This window comes from Leptomonas pyrrhocoris (genome assembly GCF_001293395.1).
Source record: "Leptomonas pyrrhocoris isolate H10 chromosome Unknown, whole genome shotgun sequence".
In the NCBI taxonomy this organism is placed as follows: domain Eukaryota; phylum Euglenozoa; class Kinetoplastea; order Trypanosomatida; family Trypanosomatidae; genus Leptomonas; species Leptomonas pyrrhocoris.
This window is the reverse complement of record NW_015438357.1, coordinates 1,784,211-1,805,939: the sequence shown is the minus strand read 5'-3', so window position 1 is coordinate 1,805,939 and position 21,729 is coordinate 1,784,211. Positions and strand designations below refer to the sequence as shown.

Here is a 21,729-nt window from a genome sequence, read left to right as displayed (position 1 = left end):
CGCGGCCCCCCGCCGCCCAACGATTCCCGGATCGGCCTACGGGCGCGGGGCAAAAAAAGAAGGAAAAGGACAAAAGCAAAGGTGCTCAAATCGTCTCGAGCCGCAATTCATACCTTTTTTTTTTTTACCCACGGCACTGACTCCGCGACCCCCTGCTGGCCTCAAAAAAACCGCAATGCAGAAACACTCCTCGTTATTACTATGAAACAATTACTCTCCTTCCTTTCTCTTCATCCGATCTTCCTCAACCAGAAATTTTATATCAAACCCCAAGGAGAGATGAAAAATGCCCTCATATTTTCGGGTCAAGGCACCCACTGCAAGGGCATGTGCATGCCGTTGCTGAGCAGCTCCGCCGCAGCAGAGGTGTGGGATCGCATGAAGCAGCGCATGATGTGCAACTACGGAATTTCATTGCAGGACATTATCCAAGAGAATCCAAAAAAAGTATTGACACGAGCAGACGCTTTCCACGTCGAAGAAGTGTGCGGGCGTCCGTGTACGGAGCTTTTGAACGCAAAAGAATCGACCCCAAGAACCCACGCAATCACGCACGCAGAAGGTGTGCTGCAGTACACGTTTTTCACGCAGCCTTGTGTCCTCGCAGCGCAATTAGTGGCGTTCACAAAATTGCAGCAGGATTTTCCCCAAATTATCAATCAGCAGATTAACTGCGTTGCTGGTCACAGTTTAGGCGAATTTACAGCGTTAGGTGCGCTCGGTGTGTTTTCGCCAGAAACCGCTGTTGACTTGACGTTTAAGCGAGGTCTTCTCATGGAGGAAGCCTGCAAAGGTGTACGCCGGGGAGACTGGAAGCTTTACGCTTGCAATCCGCAACGTGCACAGTTGGAAAAAGACAGCGAAACCGCGGACAAAATATTTTTCAATCTAGTGGAGCTTGTAGCGAAAGCCTTAGCGCATACGTCTTCTTTCGTTGAGGTTTGCAACCTTAATCTGCGCCACCAACAGTACGTCGTCGCTGGTGATTTGGTGGGTCTGGCCGTTCTCGGCAAGTGCCTCGACCCACAGTTTCGCGCGAACTGCGAGGGTGCAGAAGATTTTGAGAGTATTGTTGGTCAAGCTCTGATAGCGGTCAAAACCGACGAAAAGGACGGTGTTGCAAAGGATCCGAATATAATTAACGACACGGATTTTGCAACTGCCGCAATGAAAAAGTACGGGGCACGAGCGACTTTTCGGAAGTTCTTAAAAGGTGCGGACGACGGTTACACGCCGTCGCTGGAGGAATTGACGCACCTTACGCTGCAGGAGGACGGCCGAAGTGGTTTGAAACGGAAAACCTGGTTTATTCCGTTGACTGTGGAAGTGCCGTTTCATTCCAGCCGCTTGCGGCAGGCAATGGATCAGTTTCTCCCTGTTGTGCGTTCGGCCTTGCCCGATGAGGCTATTCTTCGTGATCTGTTTTCCATCTCTGCCAAAGGCACTCTTAACCGCGACGACCACAAATTTCCGTTATGGGTGACGAATTTGACTGGTCGAACATTTGACCCCTTTAACAGTTTTTTTCAAGAGGAAGCCCTAAAAGCAATTCAGCAATTTAATGTCGGTGAGATCCGTCACAACGGACGTTACGAAAGCTCTCTCGTTGCTGACACTTTCAAGGATGGTGTAGATCAAGGAAGCGTGCGGGAGATCACAGCAGCGCTGCTGGCGGGTCAGCTTGCTCACCCCGTTCAATGGATCACTGCAATGGATGAGCTCGTGCTTAAAAATGATTGTGTCCGTATCCAGGAGGTCTCGCCGCAGAAAAACTTGTCGGAAATGGTAAAACGTGCATCGTTTCGGATAGATGTCAATAGTAGACCTCTAGTCGTAATGACAGCTTCGTATCCGAAAGAGGTGCCACTCTTTTCAACACGATGAAGATCAGTTTATTTTGCTTGTCTGCTCAGTTGATTTCAGTAACGATACAGCATAAAATATTTTTTGTGTACGACAGAATATTTATCTGTTTCCCTAATTGTTAGCGATAAACCTAAATTTCTTTCAAGGAATTCATCATTTCTTAAACGATTTATTGTTAGCTTTGCTTTCCGTTTTTCCTCTGTCCATCCAAATTACAAATACAGTTTGTACAGCGAATGGAACTGATCACAGATTTCCGTATTTAAATGAATGTATGCTACACGCATGTATTGATTTATGTTATGGAAACAGCATTTGTTTGTATCACAGTCTTTACACGTACAAAGAAGGGTAACTTTTTTTTTTTGGTTGCTCCTGAACAGCCACAGAACGTTGAATTGCAGTTGCAATGCATTCAACGAAGTGTAACATATATCGCTAACTTGCATCTCCCTTTCTTTTCGAAAGAAAAAAAAATTGCTGCTGCTGACTGTCGAAAAATAAATCTAAAAAAAGACCACTCAGGTAAGGTTCACAGAAGTTGTGCAACCGCGCTTCATCGACGTCGTGACGGATCGTTTTTGTTTTCGCCTGCTGCCATCTCGCGTTCTCTTCTTTCTTTCTCTGTGCTCTTAATTAAATTTCACTTTGTACCTGAAAGGTTAGTATAGAACATTTCACAGACTGTACAGAGAGTACTCGACCTACCTCATCTTTTCTACCACGAGGTAGAAATTTAAAGTGGCACAAATTATCTCCTTTTCAGACGCATTTATTAGCGTTTTCCTTTTTTTTTTCTCTTAGTGTTGTTTGAATGCTACGAACTAGCTTAATAAGGCGGCGTGGAAGTGGTGCTTTTCGATGCACCCCGCGGTATCTGCTGTGGTGGGGATACAAAGAACGTGATTTGCACCGTTTGGCGCGGCAGCGTCCATGGTGGGAAACAGCAGCAATTTTGTTTGGGCTGCTCGTTTTCGTGAATGTGTCGAGCGCAACCTTCTATTTCCTCAACCGTTGGTATCAAACATGGCGTCCCTCGGGCAACGAACTACGGATTAAAGAAGCAATTGATCAAAAATTGTTTTCGCGGCCTGATTTGGCTGTTATTGCGGTGCGCATGATGCTGCATCATGCACTCAGCAACGCGCAAACACCCTTCGGCTGCCCAATTGTGGCACCGGAGGAATACAAGCTGGAAGCAGAAGAAATTGTCGATTTTATCTGGGAACTCAACAAAGAGCAACCGAATTACACGTTTCCCGACCTTTGGGCGATGTTCACCGCCAAAGCTATGGCACGATTAGGTGGACCGAATGTTATCCCGTATCGCGGACGTGAAGATCCACCGGACTTCATGACGAAGAAAACGTTGCTTGCGTTTCCTCCCGCGTTGATCAATGAGAATGATAGAGACGTCTTAAACATGAAACGAGTTTTGTCACGCCAAGGATTTTCACTGGAGCAACTAGTTGCCTTAATTGGTTGCGATCGTTGTATTGGTTTTCACGACGCTGCACAGTTCCACACGCAGCAAGAGGTGAAGCCTAAGATGCGACGGCGACCCGGAACTGTCGGCCCGAGCGACGATGAGTTTCATTTACCGAATACGATTCAGAAGACAACGATGGATCCGTACGTTTTTGGTGGGGAATACTTTGATCTTCTCTTAGACTACAACTGGCGTCAACCAGGTAAGTTCAGGAAACGCAAAGACGCCGAGTATCGTTGCAGCGCGAATGACCGCTCTCGCGATGTGACGCTGCTGGATCCCTTTTCTGAGAAAACGCTTGAATCTAAACGCCGGTGGATGGCAACTGCCGATAAAGCGCGAGAATCAGCTGAGCAAGCAAAGATGCGCAATATCGACGTGGTAGACGGCAAGCAGAGCGCGGAGGGCGGTGGCCGCTTCAATCGTAGCGGCGAGGCCCAGTTTATCCCTGGGGCAACCCAAGACAGCTGGAAAGATGACGGCAACGATGTGAAAAAGGAAGCGGACCCGTCTGGCGATCCAGATTACGAAATTGAGCACATTGGGGTTTCTGTTGACCCATGTGAACATGTGTCGATGCGGGGGATGGACGTGATGCTCTTGGACGACAGCCTGACGAAAGGCTGGTTGTATCAGTTTGGTGACAACGAGTTGGAGTTTTACGCCGCTGTTTCTGAAGTCATTTTGGACATTCAGAAAAGAGGCCACAACGCTAACAAGCTTGCGATGTGGAAGTGAGTTTTTTCTGTTAAAATCATATTCTTGTAACATATTTTTACTGTCACAAACTGTTCACAATTGCTTCTAATCTGACACAAAGAAGAAAAATCAACGCAGCTCTGGAAAAAAAAAGAGAAATATGTAGAAAATTAAGTAGCCTCTAGTAGTCACATATTTTTCTCCGTCGAAACATGAACGTTTCATGTGCTTTTCAATGTTAACGGAGGTTTGTTTACTTATCTTCGAAAGAAAGCACTCTGAACTGCGCCATCTGAATGCATTTTTTGTTCCTTTAATGCAAAACTTAGAGTTCGGCTCTTTTACTTTCAACCCACTTTTCCCTTGTTTCCTTGTCTTTTTTCTTGTTTGATATCCAAGCTAGCCGCTGCTGTTAGCTGGGAAAACGAATTATATTTTGGCCAGAAAGAAAACATGCGATTACGTCAAGGTTACTAGGTCACCGTGGAACACGCTACCGATATGTACAGTTTACAAGTTTGAAAACTTCAAGACTTTTTCTCTGCTCTGATTACATAATCATATATAATTAGGGCTATTTCATCGTCGAACTCTCAGCGGATTTTTTCTATTTTCTTGTTTAGGTTGGTTGAATAGTCCAACAGCAGAAAACCAAAAGGAGAGCTCAGCTCTGTTTCCCCAATATACACACAAACAATAACGAACCGTTCCATTATCTGTTTCGGACTAGCAAGCGACTAAAAGGTGCCCCGGTCAAAAAACCAAAACGGAGGAACGAAACAGTTCATATATGAGCTCTAACGCCCCCAAAGGATCGAAATCGGTTGCGTTGGTCGCCACTGCTAGTGTGGATGGCTACTTGCGCAATGCTTCAAAACGCCAACGTGTCCCGGCTGCGGAAGGCGGTCGAGGCACGCGACGCAAGCTGGCCATGGTTACCTCCGCAAGCGCACGCGCACCCACAACGGAATTGGAGGTGTCCTCTCCTGCAGCTAATTTGGAAAATGTAGACGCAGACGCAGATGAATGGGACGAGGTTGATCTGCCACAAGTTCCTACAACGGTAAAGAAGCAGGAAATGGACAATGACACAACTGTAGTAAAGTCAGATGTGGCATACGATGAAAACGGCGGCGCCGTCAAAGCCGAATCGGGCCGCGGGTCGCCAGCGGTAAAGTCAGAAGGAATGACATCATCGGCAGCACCAAGCACTGAGGACACCATCAACTACGTCAAGGCGGAGTTGATCAACGTGGACGCGGACGTTCCAGACGATGCACCAATCATGGATGGTGCTCAGCTGCCGCTTGTGGGCCAGCCGCGCTCGTCCGGCACGTGGCGGCAACGTGATCCTGCGTACGAGGCGATGATGGAGCAACGCGACTTGCTGGCCGCGCAACGACGCTCCGAGCGTATACAACGCGTGTGCGAGTCACTTTTCGAAATACTCGCGGTGCTCCTCCGCGCCCGTCTTATGTGGCGTGAATCGTCTCACCCGAAATTTGTCAAGATGCTTTTGCGCCTCCATCTAGCTGCCGGTGGCGGTGAACGGAAGCGTGCACGCATCGAGCGAAACCACGTAAAGGCGGACGCACGGTATGTTTTTCTTAAGGCTGTCTTGGATGCAAAAGCGCTGGTGGCGGAGTCGACGCAGCCGCAGTTTCGCAAGCTGGCTCTTGCTCCTGCGTGGGTGAGCTGCGGGAAGGACACCGTGCAGAGCAAGACCTCTAGCGCTGTCAAGACGCTCCTTGACACGATAAATAGGTATTTCAAGTTAGCAGCGGCTCTTGCGGTGCCAGCACCAGGCGCCGATGCTTCTCCATCAGTATCTGCCGTGACTCCTAGTGACGCCCTCGATCCAGCCGCAGCCCCGGCTCCTGCGGAGCAAGACTTCTCTGATTGGTCGGTTGGCTTAGTCCCAAAGTACCTCTCCTCCAAGTTTGCCGAGCTTCACGGTCAGGTGCACGAGAACACCCCTGTGGAGCTGCCGCACCCGGTGTACTTCTCTCTGCTGTTTCTTGCCCTCGCAAGGGTGGTCGGTCTCCGCTGCCGTTTGGTCATCGCACGGAGGGCCGCGAGGCGGAAGGAGGAGAAGGGCGCGTCGTCTTCAACTCGTCTCGCTGGCGAGGAAGACGAGCCGGGCGAAGAGGACAGGGCAGACGATGACGTGGAGCGTGTTGGCAGACGACGGCCGTTGCAGAAGTTATCGATTTTTGAGGGCCGTGAAAAGCGCAAGGCAAACGGCGAAACTGACGGCACCGCTGTTGGCACCGAAGCGCAAAAGGGAAAGCGGAAGCGCTCCGGCGATGGAGACGCCAACAACGAGGAGCTCAAGTCCAAGAAACTGCCAACCTCGTGTTTCTGGGTGGAGGTTTGGTCGCCGGAACGAGAAAGTTTTCTCTCCGTCAACCCCTGTCAAGGTTGCGCTACACTTTGGGGAGCCCCGTACACATTTTCCGTTTCAGGGCACGTTGCAGTGGATGCCACGCCACGGTACGTTTCGAGATACAGCACCGCATACGCGTATGGGCGTCGCCTTGGGACGTGTCAGCAACTTCGTTTTTTGTGGCACGATAAACTCGCGTGGGACGACAGTCGCGAAGTATCGGAGGTGATTCGAGCCACGTTCAACGAGGACGACACGCACACTTCGGTGCTGACACAGCGACAGCAGCAGCGTGAGAGAAGGCAGCTGCATTCTTTGATGTATTCAGAAGTGGTGCCGACTACGCTGAGTGCCCTCCATCGTCACCCCCTCTACGTCATTGAGTCCGATCTCGCTCGTCACGAGGGCATTTACCCAAAAGACGCGAACACGACTGTCGGCAGTGTCAAGGGCCACATGGTGTACAAACGCTCCGCGATCGTGAGTCTGCGGTCCCGCGACGGCTGGTTGCGCGAGGGACGCAGCTTACTCACGGAGGACCAAGTCCCGTACAAGATTGTGGCACCTCCGGCGTCCCGCCCCTTCGTGGCACCGTCAACGTTCTTCGGTCGTTGGCAGACACGCCCTTTTGAGCCGCTGCCACTAGTCTCGGGTGATCCGCCCACCATTCCTCACCACGGCCGCACGTCGTGGTACATCCTGCTGGACAAACCTGTCCCTGCTGGTCTCGCGCACATGACGCAGCCGCAGATCGCACGCGTCGCACGGCGGATGCGACTTGACTTCGGCTTGGCGGTCACCGGCTTCGAGCGCCGCCGCACCGATGAGCACCGCCGCGGGCATTGGGAGACACTCATCAGCGGCATCGTGGTGAGAGAGTTGGACAGCGCGACGTTGCTCCACGCGTACGAGGAATGGATGCAGCTGGTACAGGAGCAGGAGGCCGCCAAGCGTCGCCACCGTGCCTTCCACTGGTGGCTGCTGTTGTCCCAACGCTTGCTGTCCCTGAAGCGGCTGCAGGATCAATATGCGAGGGGATTGGGTGCAGGCACCATGCCAGTGCAGTAGTGTTGCTGCACCACCGTCTGCGAAAGGTGCAGCAGTTTTTCAAAACCCCTCTTTTTGTGTGTGTGTGTTTGTTCTCTCTTTGCTTTTTGTTTTTCCTGGCTTTGATTGTGCAACTCTCCCGTCTGTTGGTAGCTTTCACTTCCTCTACCTGCTCGAGTTCTCAGGCGTGACTAGTGGGTGCCCTGCTCTCTCTCTTCCTGTTTCATTAGCTCTCATTGGCACGATGAAGGAGAGAATCGTATTCCATCTACCGTTGCAGGTCGTGCGTCTCTTTTTGTTTGGGCCTGGCAAGCCATTCCCAACATGTAGGAATGATTGTCAAGTTGGGTTGCCGAAGCACGTGCAACAAGGTCCCTTTTTTTGCTTCCTTGAACTTCGGCTGGATTTAGGTCGCAGAAGGCGACTGCTTGATATTTGTTGATGCTGCAAGGACGGAGAAAGCACCGCAAAGACAAATGTTCGTGTTTTTCCGGTGAGGTGACGATAACTAGCTGGCATAAGTTGTTATATTTCTCCTTTCCTATCTCCTATGCGTGCTTCCACTCTGAACATGTTTTTTTTTTCCTTCTGAATGGATATCTACAAATGGTTGCTGACGCAATTCGCCCACCTCCAAGCACTGAAAAGATTACGGTTGAACAAGAACGAGGAGCACAACAAACTGCTTTCTTCTACACCCCACAAACTCACTGTTTCATATATCGTTGCTGTTCAATACAAAGCGCAGACGTGAACATCGGCTCCTACACATTTCCTTTTTTCCACACCTCTCTTTTTCACCCTCACGCACACGCATAAACGCTTCAGAGCTTCGAGCGTCTTTCCTTCTTTTATCACACAAATAGAACACTTTAACATCCATACACGCCATAACAATGATGTATGCTCAGCCCGCTCAGTCCGCGCAGCGCAACAAGCTGCCTCCTTTCCAAGGGGTCTCGCCGCGCGTGACGGCGCAGACGTACCAGAGCCACCGAGGAGAGTACGTCTCGATCATTTTCGAGCTCACGGGTCCCGGCGAGTTCATGTGTGGGGCCTCTGGTCAGTCCGTGAAGGTGGTGGGCGTGCCCGAGGCGGTGGAGGTGAGCCGCGTGTGCGAGTTCATTTGCTACGTTGACCCCGCCTCTGGTGACTTGACGTACTTTCAGCACGCGATGCTGGATGACGAGTTCGACTTTGAGGTGTACCGCCGTTTGGTGAGCCTGACCTCGAAGGTTCCCCAGCTCTTTTAAGCAAATGGCTTAGCTAACAGGTACAGAGCGAAAGAAAAACCGAGGACGGGAAGCGTGCAAAATAACCGTACAGAATCAGACAATGCTGCTGTCCCTTCCCCCCGTACGTATATACAGAAAGAGAGAGAACGATATGCACACGCACACGTGAGAGGAAAGACGACGTGGCTGGACTCGTAAAACTGACGCTTTGCTGTTCCTTCTTCCCCTTCGATATTGGCACCTTTTTTTTGTTTTCTTAAAGAGTTTGGGATTTCTAGTACCTCGTGCGCGTTTCCAATTTGTGCTATTCAATCAGTGCTCATATGAACTTAACAGAATACAAACACGTAATTTTAGCTGTTTCTCAACCGAGAGGTATACAGTACTTTCTGTTTCTCTCGCTGTTGCGAACACAAGAAACATTTCTTGCGTACTCGTTTTTCCTTTTTCCTGTCAGACAGCGTGCACTTTGGACAGCCGGTGAGACGGGCAGATGACCCGCTTCGGAAGGGGAGGTATCACTTCCGCGTCAAGTGTGCGGGAATTTGATGAAGGCAAAGAAGCTGAAGTCGTTTCGCTAAAGGCTGTAGTTGCATTTTTGAAGTGGGCTCTCAAGCGGAGGTTTAAGCGCGACACGGTAACGCTCTTTTCTTATCATTTTTATTTTAACTTCGACGACGCAATGTACTTGCATCCCTTCTCTCTATTCATCACTTCCCGTGTTTCTGAACTCTCGAACGTTTTTTCCTCTATCTTTTTGGAAGTAGTTGCCGACAAGACCATATATTTATATAGAAGCGGTGTCAGCGAAAGCCACAAAAAACCGACGTATTAGTAGCTGGGGTGTGTATTCATCCTTTTACAACTGACAGAGTTTCACTCCACCAAAGCAGATATACATATATATATATATATATAAGAAGGGAGCTCATTATGAAGTTTTGTAGAGTGTTTAAAATGGGGCGGGAGGAGGAGTCAGCGTATGAACTCACTCTCCGTCGTCTGCTGGATACGCACTCTCATTTCTCATCCTGGGAGGCGATGATAGCAGAGGAGGAAGACCCAAGCCTCTCGTCGTCAAGGGTCTGCACTTTCTGTCCTGCAGCACCCGAGTGGAGCTTGCTGGAGGTTTGGCTGCTCGCGGCTACGGCGGAACACCCCAGGAAAAACATAGCTGATCTCGAAAACACCTCGGATGAGGCAGCAGGCCGTCGCTGGACCCGCTTTCTGGGGTTGTGGATCTCACTGCGTCTTGCTGGACTCATTGCCAGCAGAGACACCAAAAGTGATGCCTTTTGGACGATGACGCACCGGGAAATTGAAAGCTATGAGCAGTGTTTTTTGTACACGGCGTGGCCACTGCTGGATGTACATCAGAGATTGAGACTGCGCTCTCGTATTGCCCGTCTTCGCAAGTCGTGCCAAAAAGCCCTGCCGCAGCTGAACACCTCGTCAAAAGCCGACAGCGACACCGCAGCAACGGCCGTGGCGGAGGATGACGGTTACGAGTCAGCGTGCTTCGTGCTGTGCAACAGTGCCATGCGAGCTGCGCAGTGCGTCGCACGTGAGTATCTGCGCATCACGTGGGACATTTTGGACCCCAAGCAGATACCGGAGGTTGTGGACAGCCGACTGCGCATCCTCTTTTCCACTCCGCAGCTTTTGCAGCAGCGTAATCATGAATACACAACGACCGCGTCAGCGCTTGCGGCGTCCGGCGTTGTCCACACCAACTGCATGACGGAGCTTCTGCCCACGCTTCAGCGCACCCACCTGCAAGATCACACCGCCGACCACACCTATCGCGTGTGGATGCGCGCCGTGCGGACCGCCTTGCTTCAGATTGGGTACAACCTTGTCGTCAAAACCCGTGCCGCGATGATTGACTTCTGCTACTTTCTTGTGCCTGCGCTAATGGACTTCGAGGCGTGCGTAATGCTGTGCGAGGTCATGGAACGAGAGAAGGCAAGCACCGCCGCTGCTGCCAACGGTGCTGCCGCGCCCGGTGATGCGGAGGAAAGTGAGAAGCGGAGGCAGTTGCGGCGTACCATGGCGGCTCTCTTACAGGCTACTCAAGACTTCTACGAAGACACAATCGACGACATCCTCGTTGGATACAGAAAGAACTGCATCCGCACCGCGAGTCCTCCTCGACAGCTCACGGCCACTGCGGTGGAGGCACCGGCCAATCCGCTTGCGCCGTGCACTCCCCCTGCCCCACCAAAAGGCTTCGCCACCTCTAATCCGAGCTTTCGGGGGACGCTGCCCACCTCAACGACGGAAGGAGGCAGTGAAGCGGCACAGCCGGAGTTGTCGCTGTCGCGGGAGGCGTACGTCGTCCTCATAGAGGTGGTGGAGCCGACGTGCGACCTCCTGCGGCGCTACCCAGCCGAGACGAATTTTCAGCAGAAGGAGCCGGTGATTGACGTTGCAGCCCGGCGCAAGTCGTCCGGTAATTCAGATTGTCCGGAACACCCCCAAGGACAAGATGGATGTTGTGGGAACGCGGTACACACGACCGGGGAAGATGCGGCACCGTCTACGTCGCAGCTCGATCCGTCTCCTGTGAAGCAGAGTTTTGTCACGTTTTTTGAGAGGAAGGTGGCTGGGTGTTTCACAGATGCGTTGTACGCAACGCGGTCAAGATCAGCTTCGGCGAAGGTGCAGGAGCAAGCAGTGATGGACGCGCATCTTGTGTCGACCTATCTCTCCGCTGCGCTGCGTCGATGATCATACCTGCGCACAGACTCCTTTCTACTACTGTTTGCGCAAGTCGGCTCACGGCTTCCGCTTTCGTAAAGGCGCTTAACCCCCCTTTTCGTCGTCTCAGAGTTTTCGGCTCCAACGACGGTTGATCATCGTTTTTCTCATTTTTTGGTCCGTTGTAAAAAGAGAGGGAGAGAAAGGGATGCATACTCCTTCACGGTTGTTTGACACGTACAGCACCAACAGCAACGACAAAGGAAAACTCACACACCCACCCAAAGACGCTTGCGGCTGCCATTTAAAAAAAAAAGGAAACATCACACCCACACAGCGGAAGAGAGAAGTTGTTACCACACTTTACATTAATATGGGGAGTTAATGGACGTCACAAATTGCAAAGTAAAAGCGCCGATCGGTTCGAGCAAAGTAATGAACATAGCGCCAACACTCCTTTCTTTTTCTTTTCCTTGCGTTACATTGACGAACTTATAAGTCGCAACGGTACGGCGATTAAATCGTTTTGCGGTGTTTTCTGCGTATTCACTTATACATTTCTGAACTTCTACTCCTCCCTGCTTTGCCTCGCAACTCCCAATTTCCCACTTATGAAAACAACAACAACAAAAAGGCGAGGACAACTCTGTGCACTTTTCGAAAAGGTGAGTTGCACGACCCAATGTTACACAGCAGAGACAGCAATCATGCATCACCGCAGTACGGCATCTGCCAAGAAGGCGTTTTGCCCTCCTTTCAAATCTACCGCAGATTCAGTGAGGCGCCCGCCTGTCGGTAAAGAGACCACTTTTCAAAGCAGCCCATTGCTTTGTTCTCTCGTATCAGAGGATGCTGCCCACCCGCCTTGCAATCAAGTGTCCTCTCAAGATTCTGCTGCTCTTGGCATACACCACAAACTCAACAAAGCTGCGTGTGCGTCAGCCAACCGTGCCTGTGCGCCCTGTGTTGTTTCGTCACTTGAAAGTGCCACAAAATTTCTCGCGCGAACAACGTGTCAACCTGCGCGCCTATCTCGCAACGTAGGAGGACCAGTGCAGCAGGCGGAAACAGCGGCACCGCAACATTCAACCAACGTCGGTGACGATGAGAGGAGAACGGCACTTGCCGACGAAACTGTGCATTGGATTGTCGCGGCACAAAAAGCCGTCCAGTACTTGGCAGAGTCGCTGACGAATGGCGACGTGGAGCGTGTGTTGGCGGAACTGTGCGTGAACGCCCAGAGTGTTCTCTATTCCCCCGAAGAAGGCGGTTTCGTGCAACTGTAACCGCCTCTGGTGGGGTCCGTTGCCTTCAAGAAGCCCTTGAGATTGAAGCGCTCCACTCGGCTCAAGGTGCAGCGTACGGCGAAAAGAGGCTGTCCGTGATCTCCAACTGGGATTGCTGCGAGCTTGTGTCGTCTCGCGTCCTTTTCTTCTTCTTTATTCTTCTCTATTGCATCTGTTTCTGACCACTTCCGCTTTGCATCTGCTTTTCATTCAAGAGAGTTGAAAAGGCTTACGAAAACAAAAAAACCACTGTGCAGATCCTCGCTTTCACTGCGGTCAAATACAACGAGGACAAAGAGTCGGGCTATCAGAGGCGCGTTGTTGAGGCTGTTCCCTCCCACACAATACGTAGCAAGTATCGCTGAATGTCTTCTACGCTTCCTGAGTGCCACTTTTTTGTTTTTGCTGGCTTCATCTGCCCGCTTGCACTGTGCAAAACGAGAATTCGTGTCTCTCGTGCTTTCACTCGCTTTCCTACGCCTGCTTATTCAACGGTTTCTCTGTTGTCTGCTTACGAATCTGCGCCGCGTCCGTTGGTTTCCTCTCATCAGAGAAAAACAAGATATGTTATCGACCGACGAGGTAATGTAATGAGGAGAACAGCGCACATTTGCAGACATGTTGCCGTCTGCCGCACCTTGAAATCGTTTTGGCACAGAGGGCAATGGCGTGCCGCGGCTGCCGCAAGTCCACATGTAGGTGGCACACAACCTTTTTCGTATACTGCGGTGCTCGACGCGTCTGCGCGCTTTGCGCACGCCACGGCGACGCCGTCGCCCGAGCTTTCGCTCGCGAGGAAGGTGCATGCGTTCGTCCCTCCTACCTTCACCTCGATTCAGCAAATATCACGTCAGGTGCCACCATCGCTGATGGAACAGATATCGAGCCCCAGCTGCGGGGGACTTCGACAACTTCTTTCACGCTATCCTGACATGTACGAAAGCAGGCAAATGGGACTGGTGCACGTGGCTCGCCGAAGGTCCGTGGAGTCTTCGGTGAGCGCTGAAGGTTCAGTGGGTGGCTTGACTTCTAGTATTCGGGCGTCCAGGACCCCCCACAGCGCATCGACTGCGCTCCCTATCACGGAGGCGGCCATGGCAGAGCTGCAGGAGCTTTTCCCGGACTTTCTGGTCCCTGTTAAAGCACTGTGGGAGACTACCCCGGAGGCACAGGAGGAGTCAAAGAGAAGAGTCATGAGTGCGCTTCGCGCACACCAAAGTTCGTGGCTGACGTTCTACGCACATCCAGCACACCGTGCCCCTCGTGGGGAAACGTCCGAAGTGGCCGAACGCGAACAGTATAGGAAGGAGTGCCGCACCTCTGTTCTGGAAAGCGGATATGTGATGCTGAGCGATGCTGCTCGACTCTCGCTTGCGGGACAGCGTGTCGTGAATGACGAAGGTGGTGTGCACACTGAGAATGGTAGCTCTTCTGCACCGACGCACCCTTGTCGGTGTGACGTGCGCGCACGACTGGCTGACTACACGATTCAGCCGTACGAGTGGTACCGCGTGGCGCGGGTGCTGCCGACGGCGGCGAAGGAGGTGCTGTTTGGGGAAGAGCTGTACGATGCGGCAGCCGCCCTCCTTCCGTCCTGGCGCGATGTGTGGCAGGTGCTGTTCAGTGCCCCGCATCTCTTCACCGTCCGCTACGACGATGGAACGGAGTGCTCGCCGTCTGCCGACGCTGCCGCCGCATCCAAAACACGCAGTATGGCGCACCTCACACCAACGGCAGACTCTGCTGCAACACGCCTCTTCGTGCGCTTCAACCTCCACCCGCGCTTTATCCCGCCAGGCGTGGCCTTTGTGCGCGAAGAGGAGCTTTTGCAGAGGCTGGGGGAGGTGGCCGTGGATCGCGAGAAAAACCGCTGCGGCCTCACTACGCGTCAGCGGCGCCACAAGCGGAAGCTGCAGCGGCAACTCACCTACCTGCGCAATCCAACGCCGTACTTTGACGACCGCGTCCTGGCTCAGCACCTCTTTGATTTGCTGCCCATGCGACACGGCGTGCATCAGTCCGCCCTACTCGGCGCACTGCCCTCGCACGCCGTGAGCGCGTTTCCCCACAACGTCACCGACTTGCTGAAGGAGCGCGGCGATCTTTTCCGCTTGGCGGACGCCCGGCACGGTGTGCTGGTGCAACGCGCTGACGCCGTTCTGGAGGAGTCGCAACGTTCCGTCGACAGCGTCACGGGCGAAGAGGTGCTGCAGTGCATCTTCTCCAGCTACTCCACCCATAACGATCCGCGCAATGGGACGACAATCAGCCGCAGCCTGGCACGCCTGCCACGATTGATTCGTGAACGACTGTTTGCAATGCACGATGTGGTGCAGGAATTGCTGTGCTTGTACCCAGAAAAGGTGGCGGTGCTCTCGGATGCGTCGCTGACCCAGCAAGAGACGCAGCTGGATGAGCGGGCCACCCGGGAGCTGCAAAACGTGCGCGGCCGTCGCGATTTCCTGATCCCTTTCCGCTTCGTCGGGGAGTGGGAGGAGAAGCTGCTGGAGAAGTATACGAGGCATCAGGAGAAGGAGTTGGCCAAGAGCGGTGCACGTAAGCACTCGACAAACAACCGCCGACCTCGTTACTAATGGTGCTCTTCAGTCTCGCAGAGATAGAAAGGAAAAGGCAGCTTTTGATTTTCTGGAAAGAGCCGTTCACAGAGCAGCAGCAGCGCGCGTGTTGTCAGAGCAGCCACACAAAATAGTTTTTTAAAAATAGCGTTTGTGTACATCACATCTTTTTTCTTTTTATTCTGCAAGAGTCTTTCGCAGGCGAACTCTCCTGTTTTGGAGCTCTGTGAAAAAAAGCCAAAAAGAGCAGCAGCTTCCTTTTTGTTTACATATCACAAGACGCTGCTTGTTAGTAGGGATATTTGCAGGTGAACGCGGCTTAAAGGGTGTCGACCAACAAACTTGTAGAACAACAGGGTTCTCTTCTCTCGTCTTTCTGCTCGAGTTTTCTCTTCCTTGAACGCTCATCTCCTCGTCTCTCTCTATCTTTTTTCCCCCTCCCTCTTGCAGCAACACCGTTTTGTTCTCCACTCTTTTCATTGCGTTCTACGCACAGGAAAGGGAAAAACGACTGTGGTATACGAATCGCAAGTTGTTTTCGTCTGGTTAGCTAACGTTCCCATAAAACAGCGCGCTCTCTCTCAAGGGCTGTCTAGTCGCGTGAGATATCTTTTGTTATCCCTTTTCATAGACGAGTGATTCTTTGTGTTGTTTTGCTTTGTATTTTGAAAACCTTTTTTTTCCTCCCTAGCCGCGTTTCCCTCTGGAGCGAAGGAAAATGCCAAGCCAACCGAACTCGCAGCGGCAGTCTATCTGGACGCTCTTCAAGCAACAGCGACTGCCGGCATGGCAGCCAATTCTGACTCCCTTGAACTCGGCCCTCTGCCTCTTCGCCGTAGCAATCATGTGCATTCCATTGAGCTTGTCTCTCTTTCAAGCCAACGCGTCCGCCGTGGACATCACGGTGCATTATGACGACGCCACACCATGCTCCTTCGCGTACAACTCCACCGGCGCCTTCCGCTACGCGACGACGACAGGAGAGGTGTGGCAGACGGGCTGCGTTAAGGACATTCAGTTCCGCATTAGCAAGCGGCTCAATAAGCCGGTGTACCTGTACTACGGCCTCGAGAACTTTTTTCAAAATCACCGGCGCTTCACCAACTCGAAGAGCGACGTGCAACTCGCAGGCAGACACGTGACACCGAAGTCCATCGCGTCGCTGACGTCGCCGCTGACGTACCCGGGAGAGATTCGCCACGAGGGCAACCGATCCATCACGATCGACCAAAAACCGTACACTTTCAAGGACGTTGTCTACACCCCGGCAGGCCTCATTCCGTGGTCCATGTTCAACGACACCTTTGCGCTGTTCAAGCTCGAGTCCCCTAGCAACATGGCGTCGCTGCGACTTCTCTGCAACGGCAGCGCCTTTTCGCGCTTCACGAACAAGCCCCTCGACGGCGCGGGCAGCTGCCACAAGAAGGGGATCGCCTGGACCAGCGATGTGGAGAACAAGTACAAAAAACCGCACTTTCCCCCGGCGAGCGCGGCACACCCGATCTGGAGTGCGCCGCGCGCCGCCTACGACGCACCGGACGGCGACGCGATCCCGCAGCCGTCGCCGGACACCCGCTCCGACAACGAGTTCTTCAACAACGGCTGGTACGCCAACGAGCCGGGTCACCGCATCCCTGTCACAACGGATGAAGACTTAATGGTGTGGGCGCGGACCGCGTCATTGCCAAAGTTTCGCAAGCTCTACCGCGTCATTGACGTGGACCTCCCTATCGGCACCTACGTCATGCGCGTTGGCGAGCACTTCGACGCGGCGAGCTTTGGAGGGAAGAAGAGTTTTTCGTTAGCCACGCTGTCGTGGCTGGGCGGGAACAACAGTTTTATGGCCTGGATGTACTTTACGATCGGTGCCGTGTGCGCGGTGAGCGGGGCTGCGTTCTTGTGCGTACATCGCTGGTACGGCGACCGGGCGTTACGTGCTGTGGCGACGCTTCTCAAAGCGGAGTGATTGCTGATCCTTTTTTTTTTGCGTGATAGTCTTGCTGCTTTGCTGTGGATGCAAACCGACGTTTTTCTCATTCAATTGCAATTGAAAAGCGAAACTAGTATCAACCTCCTCCTCTATTACTGCTCTGGCGAGCACAAATGAACCCCTTTTTTTTCTTGTTACCGTCACGTTGCTTCCCGACAACTTCTTCTAACCTCGGGTGTTTGAATGATGCGCTGCGTTTGCCGCACATTCTTTTTTCTTCCTTTACGCACCCGTCAAGGTTCATTGTAGGAGAAATGAGAAAGAGGAATGGTCTTTATGCTTGTGTGATTCGTACGGAAGCGGGGCCAAATTGGATGTGTGTTCTTCATGTCTCTCTTTCTTGGTTAAACAAACCTTTTCCTTTGTTGATTTGTTGCTACCTTATGAAAAAGTACGAACATAGTGAAAGAGAAAACGGCAGCAGCCGGTACAGTGCAAGAGGAAAACAGTAATGCGCTTTCAGTCTTCTTTATTCCCGCTATTAATTAGGCCTGCTTCTGCGGATCTCAGGCTCTGGCAGCCGGGGAGTCAAGAAAGGCAGCACGACTCTCTAACGGCATCGATGAAAGTAGGATAATTATTCACCGCGCCACATCGTTGGAAGTATCGGCCGCTCAATAAGTAAAAAAAAAACGTCTTTTTTTACCCTGTCGGAAGCGAAGACGAAGCACTACCCTTTTTCTCCTTTGAACTGGCACAATTGGAGCTTCTTCTCAAATTGTGGAACGAGAGAAAGTCGGCAGTTTGTTCTCTTGACGATTACGCTGCTTCATCATTCACGACCCTTTTCCTCCGTTCTTCTTTGTCTTATATATTGCCGCCTCGTTGATGAGTGCCTGGTAGGAGAAGCTCTGCCAAAGAAAAACTTCAAAAGGTGTTTTTTTTTCCCCATAACCACATCGCTTTAAACCGAGGTGTTCACAATCACAGAGACGAATGGCGCTTGACTTTGACGTAGACGACGGACCAAGCTTTGACGACCTTGTGCGCTCAAAGCGCGATGACGTGCTGAAAGGTCGCATGATGTCCCAGTGCTGGACAGACCTTGCGGACCAACACCTTTTCTTCAAAGACATCGCCAAGGAAGGACGTCTGCGTGGCGAGTCCGTAGGCGTCGTCCTGGCCGCCGTTGAAGGAATCAGTCGTGTTATTATGCGAACAGAGTTGGTGAACACCCCGCAGGGCACCGCCCTCGAGAATACGGCGACAGCGGCGACTGCCTCGTCGACGCTGCCGCCTGCGAATACTGCCTCTGCTGCTAATGCAGACAACGAGCTTCATCACGCAGAAGTGCTGGTGCGCGTGGCGGATGCGTATCTATGCCTATACAGCTCAACCCCCGTGCCAACCCGCGCACAGTGGCATCACTCCCTGCTGCCCGCTGTGCAAGGTACCGTGGTGTCGACGGACGACGCTGCGAACATCGGTGCAGGGTCAATCAGCATGCAGGCGAGTGCTTCTCTCCCCACTCCTATTTCTACCCATACCAGTGCCCCGTCGCTTTCCCCCTCGTCTTCGTCTTCCTCCGTCGTGGGACGCTACTTGAGTAAACTGCGAGGAACTCTGCAGACTGTAACGCAACAGCTGGCCAACCCCAACAAAGGCGATGACTCAGGGGGCGAAGACGGCAGCTTCGCAGAGGAGGAGCTGAAGGAGTTGGTGCGGTGCTGCGTGGCGTCTGGCCGACGAGCGGCGCGACACCCGGCGCTGTCCAAGACGGAGGGAAAGGCTGTGCGGGAGATGGTGAAGGTCCTCCAGGATTACGCAGGCAGCTCTACGTTGGAGTGGTGAAAATCATATTTCCACCATGTATTTTGAGTACGCGCGCGGCTTTTTTTTCTGAAAACAAAAAGCTTTTGCGGCCAGGCACACATCCTTACAATTATTCATCAACATGCTCCTTGAAAGGGATCCGCCTAAGTTCACGAGTAACCGGTTCATGGTTTTTTTTTTGTCGTTTGCTTCCTGCCCGTTATGAGCGACGGGTTCAGCAAAGAAAAGTAAGAAAGCCGCAAAACGGATAACAAAAAACGAACTACTACTACTTAATGCCCTTAACTCAGTTTCAAAGCGTCAGGGTAAAGAGTCCCACTCGAAATTTACGTTGACCGTCAATGTGGAGTTTAGAAGCGCGCTGTGGCAGCTTTGGACAACACGTCGTTTTCACGCTGCTTCCGATCCTCTAAAAAGGCACCTTCCACTGCTGCGTTGAGTTCGTCGCTCTCTTCTTGCTGCATCTTCTCTTACCTTGGCGTTTGACTTTTCACCCTTTATTTTTTTTTTTTGCTGTTCTTGTCCCGTTTGGGGTTTTCGAGTTGTCCGCACAGCAATGGGCGGCGGTAGCTACCAGAAGCGAAAGCGGCAGCGACAAGAGCTGCTGAACGACTTGTACACCTCCGCGCTCTCCTCTTCCACTGCGGAGTTGACCAGAGGCAAGCTAACGAATCGTAAAGTCTATCATTACCCCTCCACGCTACCTTTCCCAGTGTTGCTCGATGACGACTTTCCGGCGGAGCAGTACCGGTCGCGCAACTCCGACATCAAAAGCGCTATTCATTGGGGACAGCGCAAGTTGCTCCTCTCGGAAATCCAGCTGTTGTGCATGTACTGCAAGCCAGATGTGTCCTACCACATTGTCTACGCAGGCTCAGCCCCGGGCACCCACCTCGCCTTCCTCGACGAAATGTTTGCGTGCCGCCACACGTGGGAGCTGATTGACCCCGGCCAGTTTGATCGTCCAGTGCTGGAGCCGCGCACGAACTTTTGGCTGCGCAACGAGTTCTTCACCAACGCCACCGCCTACGACATCAACGCGCGTCGGCTAGAGGAAGTGCTCCCGGCGCTTGGGTTTGTGTATCGCCACATCGCCATCGAGAGCGTGCGAGAGGAGAAGAAGGCGATTCACGAGAAGCTGCAGGGCATCGTTGGCACGCTCGATGTGGCGCGTGGCACGGAGGATATCCCCGCCATGTACGAGCCGCCGCTGTCGTTGCCGAAAGGGCTGGAGCTGCTGGCCCAGGTGGGTCTTGAGCGGAACAAGCCGCTGTTGTTTGTGTCCGACATCCGCTCCGGCAGTGTGGCGCTGCCCAACTTCGAAGATCACGTGGCGGAGAACATGCGGGCGCAGGAGTGCTGGACGAACATCCTACACGGTGTCTACAGTATGCTGAAGTTCCGCCTCCCGTACACAAGCAAGTCGACCGCGTTTGGTGGCCAGGGGCAGGTGAAGGAGACACGACTGATTCGCGAGGACGGCACGGTGCCCTACCTACGCGGGGACATGCTCTTACCCATCTGGACCCGGCCCACCAGCACAGAAGGCCGTCTTGTGGTTCCGCAAGGCGCCTTTCAAAAAGCATACAACGTGGCCCAGGTGGAGAACCAGTTTTTCTTTTTCAATGCCAAGGTGCGGGAGCAGGTACACTTCAACCACCTCATCCTCGGCGACGACGAGCTCGACCACCACTACGACGCCGCGGCGGAGGTGCACTGCCTCACCACGTACCTGCGCTTCATGCAGCCGGTGTTGCAGACCGCCAGCGAGGACGACCTTCGCAAGGCGATACTGCGTGTGTCGCACTCAATCACGGAGCACCTGGGGGTCGCCTTCGAAGATGCGATCCGCCGTCGCGACGCTTTGATGATCAAACAAGCCGCGAAGAGCTCCGAAGGCGGTGCGGCCGGTCGCCGAGAGGAGGCGGATGCGGAGGAGGAGGCCGAGGAGGAAGAAGGAAACGCAAGCCGACAAGAAAAGCCGGAAAGCACGGCCACCGCCGCTGCTGCGCCGCTGGCGAGCGCGGCGCCGTCGGAGTGGGAGCAGACGACGCGTTTTATGGTGCGTCTTGCCGCCTACGATCGCACTCGACTCGTGTGGGAGCGGAACGTGGAAGAGGGTGCGTTTCAGAAGCGAAGCGGATTCTGGGTGACGACAAAAATGCCACAAGGCTGAAGCTCGGCATGAAACATCTGCACACCCGTTCACGCTCTCGAACACACCCAACACATGCAGCGGAAACGGACAGTTGTGAAGGCTTTACAGCGGTGCAACAGCAAAGCGAGGAAAGACAATTACTTTAGGAGCAGTGGACGCTGTGGCTTCTTGGCGAGTAGCGAAATAAGTTCGAAGGAACAAACAAGTGAAATGAGAACGGCGTTGCGTGTTTTTCGCGCCCTGTTGGCGGGGAAAGGGCGGCTTCTTTTTTTGTTTTTACAGAAGTGTTTGCAAGCGGCGTTTTGGCGCCTGTGGAAACTCTGTAGAGTTGTAGAAAGCGTCGGAAAAAGGAATACGTCAACATATTACTGGCATTGTGATGAGAAGCTCGTCTTCTTCCACACTGGAAAAGCACTCATCTTGCTTTGCTTGCTGCTTTATACGCGGATCAAGCGCGGCCTTAAAAATACACACACACACATATATATATATATATATATATATATATATATATATCTTCTTCT

The 21,729-nt window shown here is 52.7% G+C and overlaps 9 protein-coding genes across 15 annotated transcripts; all 9 read left to right on the top strand.

The window, feature by feature from the left end:
- Nucleotides 1–251: 251 nt before the first annotated feature.
- Nucleotides 252–1,884, top strand: ABB37_00581 (putative mitochondrial acyl transferase-like protein; the record flags this gene model as incomplete). 2 transcript variants are annotated; one of them, XM_015796833.1, is made up of 1 exon in its annotated part: nucleotides 252–1,884. In XM_015796833.1, exon 1 carries the CDS (start codon nucleotides 280–282, stop codon nucleotides 1,882–1,884), a length of 1,605 nt encoding a protein of 534 aa, XP_015664841.1. In that variant the 5' UTR covers nucleotides 252–279. The 2 variants fall into 2 exon arrangements, with proteins under 2 accessions (XP_015664841.1, XP_015664840.1); XM_015796832.1 differs by having other exon boundaries at nucleotides 274–1,884.
- Nucleotides 1,885–2,526: 642 nt separating this feature from the next.
- Nucleotides 2,527–4,093, top strand: ABB37_00580 (hypothetical protein; the record flags this gene model as incomplete). The annotated part of the gene is made up of 1 exon (XM_015796831.1): nucleotides 2,527–4,093. Exon 1 carries the CDS (start codon nucleotides 2,681–2,683, stop codon nucleotides 4,091–4,093), a length of 1,413 nt encoding a protein of 470 aa, XP_015664839.1. The 5' UTR covers nucleotides 2,527–2,680.
- A 359-nt stretch (nucleotides 4,094–4,452) lies between these two features.
- On the top strand, nucleotides 4,453–7,508 carry ABB37_00579 (putative Dna-repair protein; the record flags this gene model as incomplete). The annotated part of the gene is made up of 1 exon (XM_015796830.1): nucleotides 4,453–7,508. Exon 1 carries the CDS (start codon nucleotides 4,845–4,847, stop codon nucleotides 7,506–7,508), a length of 2,664 nt encoding a protein of 887 aa, XP_015664838.1. The 5' UTR covers nucleotides 4,453–4,844.
- A 616-nt stretch (nucleotides 7,509–8,124) lies between these two features.
- ABB37_00578 (putative mitochondrial hypothetical protein) lies at nucleotides 8,125–8,740 on the top strand (the record flags this gene model as incomplete). 4 transcript variants are annotated; one of them, XM_015796829.1, is made up of 1 exon in its annotated part: nucleotides 8,125–8,740. In XM_015796829.1, the coding sequence occupies exon 1, from the start codon at nucleotides 8,384–8,386 to the stop codon at nucleotides 8,738–8,740; it is 357 nt and encodes a 118-aa protein (XP_015664837.1). In that variant the 5' UTR covers nucleotides 8,125–8,383. The 4 variants fall into 4 exon arrangements, with proteins under 4 accessions (XP_015664837.1, XP_015664836.1, XP_015664835.1 ...); XM_015796828.1 differs by having other exon boundaries at nucleotides 8,135–8,740; XM_015796827.1 differs by having other exon boundaries at nucleotides 8,235–8,740.
- A 745-nt stretch (nucleotides 8,741–9,485) lies between these two features.
- On the top strand, nucleotides 9,486–11,452 carry ABB37_00577 (hypothetical protein; the record flags this gene model as incomplete). Its single annotated transcript, XM_015796825.1, has 1 exon — nucleotides 9,486–11,452. The coding sequence occupies exon 1, from the start codon at nucleotides 9,656–9,658 to the stop codon at nucleotides 11,450–11,452; it is 1,797 nt and encodes a 598-aa protein (XP_015664833.1). The 5' UTR covers nucleotides 9,486–9,655.
- Nucleotides 11,453–12,055: 603 nt separating this feature from the next.
- On the top strand, nucleotides 12,056–15,302 carry ABB37_00576 (putative mitochondrial hypothetical protein; the record flags this gene model as incomplete). Of its 2 annotated transcripts, none has more annotated exons than XM_015796824.1 (1): nucleotides 12,056–15,302. In XM_015796824.1, exon 1 carries the CDS (start codon nucleotides 13,641–13,643, stop codon nucleotides 15,300–15,302), a length of 1,662 nt encoding a protein of 553 aa, XP_015664832.1. In that variant the 5' UTR covers nucleotides 12,056–13,640. The 2 variants fall into 2 exon arrangements, with proteins under 2 accessions (XP_015664832.1, XP_015664831.1); XM_015796823.1 differs by having other exon boundaries at nucleotides 13,259–15,302.
- A 431-nt stretch (nucleotides 15,303–15,733) lies between these two features.
- Nucleotides 15,734–17,250, top strand: ABB37_00575 (hypothetical protein; the record flags this gene model as incomplete). Its single annotated transcript, XM_015796822.1, has 1 exon — nucleotides 15,734–17,250. The coding sequence occupies exon 1, from the start codon at nucleotides 16,003–16,005 to the stop codon at nucleotides 17,248–17,250; it is 1,248 nt and encodes a 415-aa protein (XP_015664830.1). The 5' UTR covers nucleotides 15,734–16,002.
- Nucleotides 17,251–18,116: 866 nt separating this feature from the next.
- Nucleotides 18,117–19,065, top strand: ABB37_00574 (hypothetical protein; the record flags this gene model as incomplete). The annotated part of the gene is made up of 1 exon (XM_015796821.1): nucleotides 18,117–19,065. The coding sequence occupies exon 1, from the start codon at nucleotides 18,211–18,213 to the stop codon at nucleotides 19,063–19,065; it is 855 nt and encodes a 284-aa protein (XP_015664829.1). The 5' UTR covers nucleotides 18,117–18,210.
- Nucleotides 19,066–19,588: 523 nt separating this feature from the next.
- Nucleotides 19,589–21,223, top strand: ABB37_00573 (hypothetical protein; the record flags this gene model as incomplete). Of its 2 annotated transcripts, none has more annotated exons than XM_015796820.1 (1): nucleotides 19,589–21,223. In XM_015796820.1, the coding sequence occupies exon 1, from the start codon at nucleotides 19,604–19,606 to the stop codon at nucleotides 21,221–21,223; it is 1,620 nt and encodes a 539-aa protein (XP_015664828.1). In that variant the 5' UTR covers nucleotides 19,589–19,603. The 2 variants fall into 2 exon arrangements, with proteins under 2 accessions (XP_015664828.1, XP_015664827.1); XM_015796819.1 differs by having other exon boundaries at nucleotides 19,601–21,223.
- Between the last annotated feature and the right edge of the window lie 506 nt (nucleotides 21,224–21,729).